Source organism: Leucopleurus acutus (genome assembly GCF_964270905.1).
Source record: "Leucopleurus acutus genome assembly, chromosome: 15".
Classification (NCBI taxonomy): Eukaryota; Metazoa; Chordata; class Mammalia; order Artiodactyla; family Delphinidae; genus Leucopleurus; species Leucopleurus acutus.
Window position 1 is genome coordinate 9,041,481 of NC_139157.1, and position 16,782 is coordinate 9,058,262.

The following is a 16,782-nucleotide window of genomic DNA, read 5'->3' on the forward strand; positions in this document are numbered from 1 at the left end:
TAGGGCCCAGGTGGATGCCAGACCTCAGGTGATGGGGTCAGGGAATGGGGTCCCCCTAGGGGACATGATTTGCTCTGACTTTCAGATCAGATGAATATTCTCAGCCCTTGGCTTGTTTTTGGCAACTGAAATGACAAGAAGTCTTTTTGCAAGAGTTCAGAAGAGACGTTTACTTTTGTGTATCACCTACCCAGCCAGCTGAAGTTCTATTTATGACCGCATTTCTGGATATGAACTCCCAACCCCTGGAGGGCGCAGACCTTAGGGTGTAATGTACTGGCTTCAACCCAGATGAATGCTTGGTTGACCCTAAGTGGTTCTCTTCTCTAAACTGAGTGAAAGATGATGTCTAGGGCCCCCGGTGAAGCTAGAGAACAGAAATCTGGAAATACCAATTAGGGACAGAAGATGAGGTAGGTCAGAATGAGTCTGACGTCCTCAATCTCAGTTACCTTAGGAAAGACTGTATTTGTCTGAGTTAGAACTGCAGACTCAACGAGCTAAGTATTTGCATCTTGGTGGGCTGTAATGGGCAAGAGCTCATTTCTGTTCCCAACAGCTCTGCTCCGTTAAGTACCCTGTAGAAACAAAACAACACTCTACACCTTTGCAGCTCAGCAAACACACTTCACACTTGAACGAGGGTCTCTTGCCTACTTGCGCAGAAGCCAAGTAGATCTTTTATTCTATCAGAAGAGGGAGAAAAGAAACCTGCCTTAAGTTTTCAGTAAAATTCACAAAAGCACAGAATTCTGAACTCGGGAAGAATTTGGAGAGCATCCAGTCCAATTTCCCTAATCCTATCTACTCCTTGGGCCATTGGTCCTACAAGATGCTCCCTTAAAATAGGATTCTGAGGGCAAAAAAGTTTGGTATTTCCTCCTCTTGGTGGCCCACCACGCACAACACATTAGCATACTGATGTTTCCAGAAAATCCTACAGTAAAGGAACGCGTTTTCCTTTCGTCAGTGTGCGCAATTACTGGGGAAGTTTGGCCCACGCCTGGGGAATACCTAGTCCCGTCTCCATCTATCAGTTAGGCTGCGCAATTTGGTGACAGATCCGGGATAAGCTCCTTCATCTCCCAGCTTGCAGAGCAGTGCTCCTCGCCCTACGCCACGCTGCCTCTCCACGAGGCCCGGGACAATGACACACCCAGCCAGGTATTCTCACTGACCCAGAACCCGTTCACCGTTAATACAGTCTTGTCACTACTCATTGAAAGAGTGCTGTGACCCAGCCTTTTACCAAGGATTTTCCACTCAAGTCTGGTCTCAGTTATAACTCTGCCATACAAGGGTGCACACAGGCATTTGTTAAGGACATGCATACTTCATAAGTTGTAAATGAAATCTGAACTGTTTCCAAGAAAAACGCCTGGGTTTTAATGCTGGAATCCTGCTGATTTGCCCCATCCCTTACCTGTAACCTTGGAGCTCCAAAGGTGCACAGCATGGAGCCTCTCCCAGTGGAGCCGGCCAGGCACCAGGTCTGGGCAGGGCTGAAGCGTTTAGGAGCCCAGGCCCCTGGGAGAGCACTTTGCTGCTTCTGTGACAAGAGGGAACAAAGCCTGGAACACTTCATAGCACAAAGCAGCCTAAAGGAGACCTCTGTGTAGGAAGGTTTGGGTCAGGCCCCTGCCTCTTCTACCTCTAGCAGCTCTTTGTCTGGCCCACGTGAGAGGTTTGAAAATCAACTCTTTTCTCCCCTTAGGAGGGTGGCTGGTGTGGGAAATTCTGGGCGTACTGTCCCTTCTGGTTCTTCTCTTTGGGCTGAGTCCCTTTCTCCCGCACCCAGGCAGGTCTTTCTGCTAGCAGCTCAGGCTCTCTGATGAAAAGTGAGCCGTCCTGCAGAGTGGCTCCTCTTCTCTGAATGTTAACTCACTGAGTTTCTTGTCACTTCTGAGACGTCCTGGTCAGGGGTCTGGACAAGATGAACCTGGGTCTTTGGAGCATCACATCCCTCTTGGGAAACTGACCATCAAGGAGAAAGTAAGTGGAGGGCAAATGTTGAGGACAGCTCTCAGCCTCGCCCTGGGCTCTGGGTCTGGGCATCATTTCCCGGGGGAGGGCGGCTTTCCAATCGCCGGGGCTTGGAGGCGGGGAGGTGTGGAGGCGGGGAGGAAGCTTCACAGGAGCCCTTTTCAAAGAGGAGTGGTGATTTGGCTGCTCTGAGATTTGCTCCTGGCTTTCTCTCAACACTGCCTGGCTTGGAGCAAAGTCACTTAGGAATTTCGACCTGATTTCCCCATCTCTAAACTGGGACCAACCCTTCCCACAAAGGGCTTGTGAAGAGGGATTTACGATGCCACAAAGGCATACTTTCCCACTGTGGTTTGCAAAACTTGCTGTTGTTATGGGGTTGCGCTGTTGGTGTCAGTTTTACCTTTGCTTTGGTTTTGGGTACGGATACACAGCCAGACAGCCTTGTGTTGCACCAGTTAGACAGGAGACCTTTAGCTACCTAAAGTTAGCTGAGTCTCTACAGTGTACTGAGGATAAAAAAAAAGTACCAGGCTCCAAATAAAAGTCTCTTGGTACGGATGCACTTGTATCTGGCTAGTTTTAAAAAATTATTATGCTTTCAAATACAGGTTTACCAGTTCTTCTTTCCACACAGATCACATTTTTCAAGCACGAACTTGAGAGACCAACACCATGAAAACACATTAAGAGACAGGCTGGCGTGCCCCGTGCTGTAATCCCCCTGGAGGGCAGGTCGCTGCAGGGACCCCATCAGAAGGAGGAGTGTCACCATCGCTGCTTCTAGCCGCTGGCGGGCAGAATCCACCCAGTGAGTTACATGCCAGGAACTGAGCAGGTTTGGGGAATGTGACGCTCTCAAGAGGTGGGTGTGATCTAGTCTGAGGGCTTCCTGGGGACACGGGCGGAGAAACCTGGCTGATCCCCTCCAAGTCTGTTGCACTCGCTCTCTCAGCCTCCCAGGAATTCAGCACCTGCCAGGAGGTATGGGTGTTGGAAAAGAGGATGCTTATGAACGCATCCCATGGGAGGGGAGCCCTGAAGCAAGGGTGAGGCCCACTGGGGTGGAGCTCGTGGGAACAGAAGGAAACAGAAGGGCTAGCGGAAAGGAGGCCAACTCCACGTGGCTGAGTTGGGGCAGAAATCCTGAGGGTTCAGTAAATCCAACGTTCTGCAGTTTTTAGAGCAACTAGCCTCCCCCATTGGCTTGGGATCCGTGTCAACAAATGAACCCTGGGGCGTTGACGGGACCTTCTCCCACACTGCTGGACACCAAGCCGCGGCTGGGGCTGGTTATTCTGACGGAATGAGTGGAGACAATCTCTTCCTGTCAGAGAAATGTTTTCTCTTATGATTTAAAACAAAGGAGTCAAGCTTCAGTACTGGCAAGAAACCATAATTCTGGGACTTAAGAGCCTCCTGTAGTCAGTAAAGGCTCTTGAGGAACATGTGACCGGGACTCACAGGACCCCGTGGGGCTCCAGCACAGAAAGAAATGAGTCACTCGAGGACAATCCTGCGTACAGCGGGACTCCATCACACGTGTGTGTCGCAAGCACTGTGGTGTCTGGGTCACTCACCTTACCAGGAGAGAAAGAAAAAGTAACACTGGTAAAGCCCAGGTTTCCACGATCCCAGACGTGAAAAGAACGGGATTCAGGGATGCAAGGATTTCTCCTCTTGCAACAGGGACTGCACCACTACTGGGTCGATGCAACACTGTGACAGGCGCTTCATGGCGGGCCCTCAAGGTGACACCTAGGGAGGGAGGCAGGGAACACCGAATTAATCCACGTGAAAGGAGAAACCACAAGACCGTCTGAACAAGCTGGAGGCCCAACTAAAAAAACGCACAGCGACCCCTGGTTCCCCGCGCACACAACAGGGAATGGTGTCAGGACTGGCCACTTCTTCCTACTTTGAAGAAGAGTGGAAGAGAACTCATGAGGTTCTCTCTGCACCCTGACGGCTGAAGATGGGGTAAATGACTAAGGTAACCGGCTTGACTAAGAGAAGGCAACTTGATCAGTAGTTTGAGATACTGCTATGCGGCCAGCCTTTAATATCCAAACTCCCCCCATTTTTTTGGTGGGGGGGGGCAGAGGAGGGAAGGAGCACAGGCAGTGAAAATGCTGCATAATCCTGGGACTTAGAAAGTGCCTGGAACAGAGCAAGAGCTAAATGATACATGGGCTACCGGAATTTCGGATCCACCAAAGGCACAGATATTTCACATGGCAAAGACAAAAATCGTATGCAAACTGTGTGCCTGCTGTCCTGAAGGTGACTGAGGTTTAAGAAATTCCTCAGGCTTATTTGTCCTTAAGAGAAACGCAATTAAGTTCTCTGCTATAGTTTTATAATTTCCCATAGAGCTTTTACTTTGCCTCAACAGCAAGGTTTCAAGGAACAAGGCTTGAAACTGCACTGAACGCTCCCATCCCTATGTAAGGGAAGCTTCAGGAGAGTGGCTTTAAGGTCACCTAAAGCACAGAGAACGCACTCCCTATAGAGGGAAGCGATGTGGAAAGCAGGAAACTAAGAAAAGGGAAAGCAGAAGGGATGAGGCGTAACTATTTTCACACCTGACTCAGTTTCCTGCCGGGGTCCTGCTTCCGTGCTGGTGTGCCTGTTAGCATTTGAAGCTATCGTTCTAACAGGAACTTCAAGCAGATTTAAGAAATGAGTCCATTCTTCACGTGGATGGTTTCACCTTCTTTAGTGGATTGAGCAACTCTTTCTAAGATACGCAAAGAAACAAATCCACACAGACCTGCTCCTCTGGGATGCCTGGGTGAGTTAACTGTTCTATCTTCTGACAAGAAAGAGCTGTGGACAGGGTGAGCTCACCTGCTGATGGGCGAGGGTGGCCCACCTACGTTGCCTCTTTTCAAGGGAGATGACTAAGTGTAAGTGGCTCAGAGCTCATTACAGGCAAATCATTACGAAACACCCGAGTGAGAAGCTGGGAATAAACTAGGCCTATTCATTAATGTGGCCTAGAAATCTTCAATTCTATTTCAGGATCATTTTTTTGTCTGTGGAATCCAGGAACCATTTCAACCTCTCAATGCTTCAGTTTTCTTCTGAAAGGAAAGGAAGGCAAAAGGTAACCACCTCATAGTGGAGTTTGGAGAGTTACCTGTGCACTCTGGAAAAACTGCAATGCAGTCTGCACGAGGCAGTCATTTCCCTTCTACAATGAGTTTTGGGGACCAGGATGTGAGAGCTAAATTGATTCCCTCTTCTCTTAACACTACCGGGAAAAGCATGCTGAGTGCCAGAATAAACATAGAATGCGTGCTTTTCAAAATAAGTCTGTAGAAGGCAAGGGATTTGCCAAGTTTTCTTACTTAAAAAATAAGACACTTCTGGAGACACCAACGCACGCTGAACGGTCCCAAAGCTGACCTTGGGGCTGGGCTGGTGGAGAAGGTAGCCCCACTCCTACACATGGTCCTTGGCACCAACCAACACAGCCTGGCTGTTAGGGTCTTGGTCCCTTGATTTTGAGGGGAGGGGAGGAGGGGGGTGTTCCTGATCAGGTTTCCCTGCTACCTGATTTAAGTGATGAAGATACAAGGAATATTAACTGGAAGTTCACAGACTTTCACAGTAAAACGAGACGCGTTTAGATTCGCCTACGAAATTGGGGTTAGCTTCATATGGTTATTACTATTTAAAGCAGATTTATAGTCCTTTGATTATTTTAAAACTTAATGAATGATTAGAATTTGTTAGAGACGACAAGTCGTTTTTGGTTCTCTCTCCCCCAAAGCCTGAGTGACTACGTGTCTATTTTTTATCCCTGAAAAAAACAAATGGGTGGTTCTGTAAATGCACATGGGAACTATGGTGTTTACAGATGCGCCTCCTATGACCCCCAGTCCCTGCCTCCCTCCCACAGTCAGAGGGAATTCTAGGGTGGAGCAAGGAGGTGCACTAAGACTCCTTAGTAATAACAACAATTAACAGTTATATTAGCACTTGTAGTGGAATTGCTCAAAACCCGGTTTTATTAAGTTTGCTACCAATTTAAAAAGGTGTTGATGTATCTAGCACCTCAGGTCTTGCAGGTGCTGTGACAGAAACACCGTGAAGCAGATCCTCTTTTTTTTGGATGGATCATCAACATTTATGTAATCGGAATACACTGAATGATATGGACCAAAGTTCAATGTTTCTACCATGACAGTGTTCACTGCAGCACTATTTACAATAGCCAGAACATGGAAGCAACCTAAATGTCCATCGCCAGATGAATGGATAAAGAAGATGTGGTACACACAGGGAGATCAGCTCGGTGCTTTGTGACCACCTAGAGGGGTGGCATAGGGAGGGAGGGAAGGAGGGAGAAGCAAGAGGCAGGGAACAAAAAAAAAAGATGTGGTACGTACATATAATGGAATATCACTCAGCCATAAAAAGGAACGAAATTGGGTCATTTGGAGAGACGTGGCTGGACCTAGAGACTGTCATACAGAGTGAAGTAAGTCAGAAAGAGAAAAACAAATACCGCATATTAACACATATATGTGGAATCTAAAAAAATGGTATAGATGATCTTAGCAGAAATAGAGACACAGATGGGTCCTCTTTGAAAAAGCAAGGAAAAATAAAACAAAAACAAACACAAACTCATACCAACTCACCAAGAAAACAGCACAACCTCTGAGCTCTCAGAAAGAGCAATGATGATAAAGATCTCAGGTGTCAAAGCAACCCCTGGCAGTAACCCAGGGATCAGAGAAGCAGCTGGAGGGTGGTCATGCCAATGGAGAGCGGTGATTTCTTCTCAAAGGACTCAAGACCGCATCTGAATTCTGCACACAAGTAACTGATTCGTTTTTGATCTGTAAAATTTTATTAAGCAATAGCTGACAACTCTTGCAACTTCAAATCATCAGGAAAAAAATAAGGAGATTAATCCATCTCAGTAATAAAGACAGAAAATACTTTGGACAAACCACGCCATTTTGAATGCAAACCATTAATGCCTTCTAGAATACCTCCTGCACAATCTAATACACAAAATACATAAGAAGAGAGGAAATAAGGGTGAGCGCATTAGAATGCAAATCAGAAATCTCAACAGATCTTGCTTGGAAAGTAAAACAAAGCAGGATGCTGAGTTCAAAAACGAACAAACCAACATGGGAGGGATCAGGCACACGCAGCAGCGCGCCACTCCCGAGGCAGGGACAAGAACATGCTGGTGGTCTGGTTTGGTCTGGGACCTCTGCACCTGCATCGCACACTTACAGTTGGGGGCGGGGGGGAAGGAAAAAGAAAATGCCAGTAGTAATAAACTCAGAAATTATATCCAAATTTACAGTACCAAAATAATGCATTTATAAACAAATGCAAAAACAATACCCCTTTGGTAAATAATACAGTGCCTTTTTCAGTCAAACGTATAACCCATGCTTTTCTACAACACTAAAAAAATTTTATCTACAATAAACGAGATCTTAGAACCCTCCCCCTCCCATTTAAAAGAACATATAAACAGAAAATATAGGTACAAGTAAAGTTACAAGAAAATTGCACAAAGCCAAAGAAATGAAAACCATAACCCTTCAGAGCTTCATCAGCCAGGGACAAGGAAATACACAAAAGGTGAAGAGTTTTGAGTTGTGTGCTATGACAAAATTCCAGGAACCCAAACAACATTTGGACACATTTTGTTTCAGCTAACTTTGCTCATAACCCCTGACTTGGCCAAATGATAGATGGCCCACAAGGGGACACAACGGGTTCCTTCTCGAGAAAACCTTCTGAACGCAAAGCTCGTGCAACACTGCACTGCACAGCACACTCAAGAACTCAAGCCAGCCTAGGCATATACTCCTTTGTTCTTTTTTCAACTCACTCTTCAGGGCAAAGTGGTGACTTATTTTAGGGCTGTTCTCTGGGGTGTCCACCGAGTAGGGCACACTCATGGGAAGCCTTCTCTGTCTTACCTGGAATCGGTGCTTTTGTATAATTTTATGAGAACAAACGTGATTCCAAATGCATTCGTTGCTAGAGGTAAACCTCCCAAAGATACTATTTTAAATGCACTGGTTTACATTCAGTAGGTTGCTCGTTAATACAGGAAAAAAAAAAAATTTCTCTACAAAGGGCAATGTTTTGAAACCTTCCTTCCAAGTTTGTAAAATGGAATTGATGAAACGGTTACATTTTGGGCCCTCAAGCCGTTCAAGCTGGTCGACAGGAGTTTAGAAAATTGTCCAGGCCATCCTTTCTTTTACAGACAGACAAATGGAGGCCCACGGTCCCCCTCCAGTTTTGTGGCAGAGCCGGCTTGACCCCGGGGTCTCCTGACTTTCGTCTATGATTACACGTCTTCGCATGCCCTCGTGGGGCCCTCGATGAGGAAGCAACAGCCGTGGATGAAAACACTGCAAACCCTCTGACCTATCCTGCCACAAGAGCTCCGACATCTTCCTGCTTTCCTGGTACCGGTTTTTCTTAGGATATACATACATTCAATGGGTATATGCTATACTCAAAGCTGTGCCTTTGGTTTGATGAGGTAAAACCAACTTTAAAACTGGTTCTCATGCCTGTTCACACACCGCTTCCCTCAAAAAGGCCTGGATTCTGTATGTGGTTGGCTATTTACTGCGCTAATGTTTTTACTTTAGAGATTCACTGAGGTATCTTAATATTCATAAGTTGCTATTAATGGACACTAAATATGTAGAATTCTGCTGCTTAAAGTACTGACTTTGGTAGCATTTAATAAATTGAGACTGACCGAATGGAAGCATTTTTAAAGTAAGTGAAAACGTCACCATTAAGTGAAAAGACACGCGTCGCCACGGCTGCAGACGCCTGTCTGACTGGACTGGGGACTACGTCTTCCTTCAGGCCAGGGCCGCAGAGCTGAGCGACCGTCGCTCTTCCAGAGGCGGATCCAAGACGGAGGCCTTTGTCCCCAGGTGGGGAAAAGGTCCTTTGGGGAGGGAGCTAAGAATTCAGGAAGTTTAGTTAATTGTTCGTGACACACACTCACTTCCTCTTCACTCATGCATCTGGAGTCTTCATTCCAAGGATTTCCCTCTGTATTTTGCTCTTATTAGGAAAAGTTCTAAAATGTGGTCTTTACATCTCAAAAACCAGTCAGAACTTGAAGAACTGAAACTTACTACTATAATTCCTTTCTTGTGCTACTCTCATTCTCTTAAGTCTCATTTCATTTCACCTTTTATTTTCATTAAAAATAAAGTTTTCAACAGAAGGGGAAATAATATTTTAGGATATGTTATCTCAAAGAAATCTTCTCCTTTTATATAATTGATACCACAAAATGAAAAAAAAAAAAAAGAATTGCTTTTAAAGGATTAATAGGAATTTTTCCCAATTAGAAAAAGTTACAAATTGTCCAGTAAAAAAAACCTTCTATCACATCCTTTTTATTTCTTGCAGCAAAATATACTGCCACCAAATAAGTCATTACATACTATTTTTCTAAATAAATAATAAAGTGGGCATAACTCACCAGAACATAGTAACAAAATAATTTCTACAAACACTATGAAAGCAAGATAAATAATTAACTTTTGGACAATAAAACAGAGGAACTGCATTTAAATTATTTAGAAATAGGCTATAACCATTATTGCACAGCTGATAATAAGCACTGAAACATCATGTTAAGCTACAGAAACTCATATAAAAGAATTATATAATTCTGAATACACTGCTAAATTCTTTCTGGAAATATTTACCCACCAAAGAATCTGGTTCAATATTTTAAAATATAAAATGGGAAGCTCTGGTATTAGCTGGGAGATGTCCTTCACCATATTTGAAACCTCACCTGTGTTTCTTCTGGGTCTGAAGAAAATGGTAAGTGATGTCATCTTGCATTGGGCCTGTTTCTTTTCTAATTTTTAAACTAAAACAGAAGATTGAAAACAAATTTTTTTTTGGGGGGGAAAATAACGTTTCTGCAGTATCTTCCACCTGTTTGTTTTCAAACAAAATCCAAATTTAGGACCCTAAACTGGTACACAGTTCTTGTGTTCCTGCCCTAAACAACATCACAGATATCAGTAACTGAAAACTATGAACTGGGTCTTGTTATCAGGGCTGAGTATTGCCCTCCGTGGAGGGGGAGGTGGGAAAAGAGAACCTCTGGATTTTTGTTGTTGTTGTTGAAATTAACAAAGAATAGTCAACCAACTACATTAAGTACTGTAACTTTAACCACATTCTCCCAGTGGTTTATCTCCTCAGTAAACAGTCTGTAAGTTAATAAACAACTTTTTTTTTTTCTAGAAAAGCTTGTGGGGCTCTTGTCAAAAGAATTGATTATAACTCTTATCTTTTCATACCCTGGCAAATGCCTAACATTTCTTTTGCTACATTTCTAATCTGTTGGAAAACATCTCTAACCAACTGAATTTTAATACAGCCCCAAAGAGGAAAGGAGCGCTTTCAAATCAGTGTTGTCAGCATTTTTAGAGAGAGCAAGTATAGAACAGTGTTACCTAGTGGGGAAGACACCGCCTCTGGCACGGTTCCCAGGTTCAACAATGAGAGGGGAGAGGGAGTGAGGCCCACTTCTCAGCAGCAGGTCTCTTAAGGAGCCACCACCGCAGCCCAGAAAATCGCTGCCCCACACCACACTACTCGGGGACCTTCCTCCCGAAGTCAATCAGACTGAATGATCGCTGAACCAACGGAATTCTGACGTAGTAGGAAACTAGTGGAGGTTTCAGTGTAAACCTCCTCTGAAGAGGAGCGTGGCCCTTGTACTGCTTCAGGTCACACGACGTGAGCCACCTGCGTGAACACCTGCAGGAGATCCTTCCTCGCCCGTCATCCTTTCCCCTACGAGCTCATGAGCAAATCATATTTATACCTGGTAATAGCACCCCCGTAAAACGCCTACTTTTATTAGTCAAACACAGTGCATTTGCCAAAATACCCCTCATTAATCAAGTCACCTCTGGGGGAATAACATAATATGCGTGAATTAAACGTTGTCCCCCCCACAAGAGAACCTGTACCTTCAGGATTTTTTGGTTGTGTTTTTCTTAACAAGTTTTTTATATTTACACTAGTAGTGATGTTGGAGGAATAATAAAAGCTAGATGTTGTGGAGAATGAAAACAATGCACACTCCTCGTCTAGAAGAACAGCAGGTGAGAAGGCAGTCTAACCTTCCCTCTGAAGGGCCCTTTGTCCCGTCGCCGACATAAGCAAACCCAGTAGGACATTCCCACAGCGACCATGCCGCCTAAACACCACCAGATAGGTGCCTCGCACCCTTTGCTTGCAAACACCGCTCTCCTGTATTTTACTTTTGTTTAAAAAAATGAGAGAAGAAAAAAAAAAATAAAGGATAATAAAAACCCAAACAAACAACAACGAAAGGTCAGTGCCCTCCCCTGGGCCTGACAGGCGTTTCCAGTTTTGCCCTTGTCTTCTGGTCCCCCGGGCACCAGGCCGTGCAGGCTCCTCCAGCGTCTGCGATCAGACAGCTTTCTCCTCCCCACACCAGTCTCTTCATTTGAGGCGCTGGGTCACGTTGGCCAGGGCAACTGCAAAGGCCTGCACAGCGGAGAAGGGGTACTGGAAGTCCAGGATGTACGCGTTGCCGTCAATCCTTCCAAACTGCATCACCTGGGGTGAGGGTGGGGCGGGGAAGCAAAGACGTTAAAGGAAAACCTCCTTGCGGCTCCTGATAGAAGCAGACAGCGCGGCCTGTGAGATATTTCTGCCAACAAAAGCGACTCTGAAAAGCTTCTCAATCTAACTATGAGTTTGTCGGAAATAAACAGATGGAAGAACACGTTAAATCGTGCAGTGGGGAGGCCACAAGCAAAACTCAGAGCATGGAAAGCTCCGCGGGTCAAAGGAAGTGGTTTCTCCACCAAGGAAACAGAAGGAGAAAGAAAACGTAGAGAAAAAAAATCTACAGGCTAAGAGGCTTAAGAGAACCACCACCTGCGATGTCAGATGTCACGCTGCTCAGAGAGGGACCAAGCAGAGCACACGTGGTCCCCCTTGCACTCCACCTCCTGCACCTGCCTTCCTGTCACCCCAGTGCTTACTGTGACCACACTGTATCATGTTATTATATGATGTTACACATATTTGTTTATGGTCTTTCTTCCATTTTTGTAAACTCCAGGAGGACAGAGATCTCCCTCTGTTTTCCTCAGTGCTCTAAATTTCAGCACTCAGAACTGGGGTTCCCAAACTCTCTGTAAAGGGCTGATGATAAAACATTTTAGACTTTGTAGGTCATATGGACTTTGCCACAGCTACTGAACCTCTGCTGCAGGGCAAAAGCAGCGCAGACAGTACTGAAATAATGGGCGAGGCTGTGTTCCAGTAAAACTTTATTTCTATAACGAGGCTGCAGGCTGGATGGGCCTGTAGGCCGTAATTTCCCAACTCCTGGCCAAGAGGATTGCCAGGCATATAGCAAGTGCTCAATAATCATTTCTTGAGCGAATTAATGACGATGAGATTTAAATATGAGCGGTGAAGGGAATTTCCGGGATGGTGGAGAAGGGCAGTCCCAGAACGACAGCTATGCAGTGGGACCACAGCAACAATTCCAGGTTGGTGCAGGAAGAACTGACAAACTACGCAAAGTGCTCAAGTGCACCAAGAAGAGATGTATGTTCTGCCAGAGAACTGGGGAAGGACTTAACAACAGAAACACAGAAAGACAAGCAAATGAAAACTGGGTAATTATTACGTCTTGAGTAAAAAGTCTACACGATAAAAAAGGAACTGTAATTAAACCCTAATACGTGGCTCAGAAATGAACCATATTCAGTGGCACAACGAGGGACCAATGACTACTGATTTACCTGCGAAAAGGGGGAAGGGAAAGTTCACATGTTGGGGGGCGTTGGGGTGAAGAAAATGAACCCTTATGGTGCTCAGGAAGAAGTCAGTACATGACGCCCCAAACTAAAAAATCAAGAGATAGAAGTAGGAATGTGTTCTTCGCAAGTACGGTGGCAAACACCAGAAGCAGCACACAGACTGAGTTGTTAGAGCTGGCCTCTGCAGAGCAGCTGTGGGCAGTGGGCAGGTGCCTGCTATTTTCCTCATGGGTCTCACAGAACCATCTGACTTCAAAAAATCAGGACATGCGTTACTTCGGGGAGAAATAAAGAAAAGATAGCAATAGGCACACTGAAAATTACCAGCCCGCCCGGCCCCAGCTAAGAGTCATCAGCCGTTTCCCACATTTCCCATCTGGCCTTCATAAAAATGCTCCCGAAGGCCGAAGTCCAGAGACCTGTCAGGACCAGACAGTGGCACTCGGGCCACACCCCAGCACATGGCTTCTTACCTGCCGCCCCTCCAGCTCGATCTGGAAGTTCTTTGCCGACTCCTGGGTCACCCGCCCCCCGAAGTCCAGCTGGTACACCTGGGTGGCCTCGTTCCAGAGAGGCTGCTTGTTGGCCATGACGTACACGAAGCCCTGGCTGCCCAGCCGCCCGTCCTCTTTCTCGCTGGCTTTCCTGCACTTGAACTCCTCCAGCTCACTGGCCGCCCTCAGGCTCCTCTTGCTCTTCCAGCCCTTCTTGCTGCCCTGGCTCTGGTTCATCAGCTCGTCCCCGCTGATGAACAGCTCCGGCTCGCTCTCCGAACTGTCCTGGAACTCATTTGTCTTATTCAACTTCTTCGACTTCAGCTGGTCTTTCTGACTCTTCACTTTCTTCTTCTCTCTCCCCAGGCGGGGGCTGGAGATGAGGGAATTAAAATCACTCAAAGTCCGAGCCTCCTTCTTCACTTTGCCTTCAGTGATGGCCTGAACATTTCCCTCCTCGGCCCGGCTGTCCAGCCGCTTCCGGTTTTTCTTTCCGAATTTCTCTGTCCGCTGGGGCACTGGGCTCTCCGTCAGGGAGAGGACTTCCTGGAAGTTGTCTGCTGTCTCTACCATCACCTCTGTACCCAGGTGGGTTTGGAGGTCCGTGGGCGGCGGGGACACGAGGGGCTTCTCCACCACCAAGTGCGCCTTGGGGGGAAGAGCGCCCTGGGGGTTCTGCACGGGCGGGCACGCGCTGTAGGAATTCCAAGGGTGCAAGGCGATGGGTGGCAGTTGTAAACTCGAGCAGGCGCTGCTTCCCGGATACATGGGGGGCAGGGGGCAGTAGGAGAGGCTGGGCGGGTAGGCCGTTTGAAGAACCACCGCGGACTCCTGTTGTGCAAACTGTGCTGGGGCCAGAGCGTCTTTCGGGGAGCAGGGAGCCTGCACCCCCGTCAAAGCGGAGGTGTTATAGCCTCCCGGATAGGGCACTCCCATGCCATAGCCTGTCTGGAAAGTGGCAGTAGGGCTGGCGGGAGGCTTGGGGGAGACGAAGGGCACTCGGGACACATCCAGGTGCTGGCTCTGACCTACCATCAGTGGGGACAGCTTCAGGGGGTTGGGCATCGCGGTCTGTGCTGTCCTTTCCTGAGGAACCCAAACATCCTCCCCCAGCACGGGGTCCCACTGGTAGGGGGGCGGCCGCTTCACGGCCACAGCGGCTTCGCTCAGCTGGGGGTGCCTCAGCGGCTTCTCGGCCTGACAGTGCTGGGCCAGCGCCTCGTCCTCTGTGAAGGCCGAGTTGACGTAGTCGGCGCGCTCGCGGGCGCCGTCGCCCGCGCTCAGGAGGCTGTAGGACGACTGGGAAGTCAGCGGGGAGGTGCCGGCCGCGTGCACCAGGCCGACGCCCGGCTGCGACCCCGCGCCCGGCTCCGGCCTCCCCGCCGCGCCCGCGCCGCTGCACTGGCTGCAGGTGTACAGGGCGGGCGGGGGCCGCGCCGGGAACTGCGCCGCGCCCTTTGGCCTGGGCGGGTGCGGCGGCGGCCGCGGGGGCTCGGCCAGCGGCGCCGCCTTGAGCGCCGCCTCGCGGTTGTTCCTGCGCAGCGTGGCGTGGATGAGGCCGCCGTCGGGTCTCTGCCCCGCGCCGCGGCCGGGGGCGCCCAGCGGGCCGGCGAGGTCCGGGTAGGGGGGCGGGTCCCCCGGGGGGATGGAGTAGCGCGGGACCGTCAGGCGGTTCAGGGTGGCGCTGGTGCAGGGCTGCGGGACCTTCTTCTCGGTGGCGGTGAGCCTCAGCGTGGCCGAGCTGCCCGGGCCCGGGAGCGCGTAGGTGTTCTGGGAGCAGAGCATGCGTGTCCGGGGCCGGCACACCTCCTCCACGTTGCCGCTGCTATCGAAGGTGGTGATTCTCTCGTAGCCCAGGGGCGGCTGGTAGTGCGCCGCCGTGGGGTAGGGCGAGAAGTCGCCCTTCTTCAAGCACGTGTCCAGCGGGGGCGGTGGGGGCGGTGGGGGCGGCGGCGGCGCCGCGGTGGTGGGGGCCGCGGGGATGGTTCCCGGGTAGGGGGGTGGGGGGTTCATCTTGGCCACCTGGACCTCCTGGGGGGCGCTGAACACCACCGCGTCCCCCTCGGTAGCCAACTGTGGCACCGGCCGCAGGGCCTTGGCTGGCTTCTGCAGGTGCTCGTGGTCTCGGTCCCCGTGGTCCAGCACGGACAGCTGGATGGCCCCCTGTGCTGGCGGGGGCAGGGACAGCTGAGGGGGGTTGGGAATGACGCGGCTCATCTCCACGCCCCCGAAGATCACCTGGCCAGGGCTGGAGTAGCGGCTGGCCACTGGGTACTGGGCGGCGCTGTCGCTTGCGTGCTCGGCAGCGCCCACGGCTGTGGTCTGATTGGTCAGGACATCCAGCTGCACATTCTGGTTGGCCAGCAGGGACTGCACCAGCCCGATGCTCTGCGTGGGGGACATCGCTTGAGCCGAGCTGTGGATGGGGGCGATGGGGATGTTCACGGTGCAAGGTGGGTTGTTCTCGGGCACACCAGATGCTCCTGTCACTGAAAGGAAATTAGAAAGATGAACTGCTTACAAACAAAACACTGCCATGAAACTGGGTCAGAATAAGCAACACACCTCTACTCATCCAGTCCTTCTGCATACAGAATGCAGTCGCTACAGAGGAAGGTGTGTTTGCTTAGGGAAAGCTGGACAGTTCACACAAGTTACACAACACTTCCCTAAATGTTTCTAGAAGGACACACAGGCAATCCCAGTGGGTTCTTCAGGGCAGCCTGCAGTCGTCCGTAAGCTAAGGGACGACTCTCCCTTATTTTCAATAAACACCTCTGAACCTTCTGAATTTGGTACCATGTACCTGAATGGCACCATGGCAAACGATTAAGTGTTTAAAAGATGCTTTTAACTTGTGATATTCATAAAACGGCCCCCTCTTTTGTGCAAGAAGAGGGCCCTGGTACAGTATGAAACTCCACTGAGGACTCAGTGCCTAGGCTTCTTTAGAGTGGATTCATCCAGGGTCACGGACTGGTTAGTGTGGGAAGTGTCATGCAGCAGGTGTGTGTCTGAGATGTGTACGGCAATTAAGTTTCTGTAAATAGAACCATGTGAAATGCAGTAGAGAAACCAATGAAAAGACTCCTCTAGCAAATCTGCATATGAGGGGAAGGGTCATTTCCTAATTTAGCTGCTTTTTAGCATTTCAAATGGTACATAAGGTGAGCCCCATTGAATAAACCCTGTAAATATATCCTATTTGTTCACAGTGGGGATTTAATAAAGTGTATATTTGAGCGTTGACCTGCAGACCACGTGCATGTGCTCAGAGCCACTGTCTGAACTGCTCACTGAGCACGGCAAGCTGGCTCATGTGGGCCTCTAAGTGCTGTGTGGCAACCAGTATCCGAGCAGGAAATAGAATTTAACAGGCTAATTGCAGAGGCCGGCTGACCGTTCACCAGAACTTCAGAACGAAACCAGCTGGTTCATGAAAAGCT

General features: G+C 48.7%; 1 protein-coding gene across 3 annotated transcripts in view; it reads right to left on the reverse strand.

Moving 5' to 3' along the window:
- Positions 1-10,633: 10,633 nt before the first annotated feature.
- TULP4 (TUB like protein 4) overlaps positions 10,634-16,782 on the reverse strand; it is a 168,762-nt gene continuing 162,613 nt past the window's right edge. For 2 of the 3 annotated variants that reach the window (XM_082855808.1, XM_082855806.1), the window contains 2 exons: positions 13,316-15,825; positions 10,634-11,622 (listed from right to left, as the gene is read on the reverse strand). In XM_082855808.1, coding sequence (XP_082711934.1) covers positions 11,506-11,622; positions 13,316-15,825 — 2,627 coding nt within the window. In that variant the 3' untranslated portion in view covers positions 10,634-11,505. Of the gene's footprint in view, positions 11,623-13,315; positions 15,853-16,782 lie in introns of all 3 variants that reach the window. The other variant, XM_082855807.1, reaches the window with a different exon arrangement.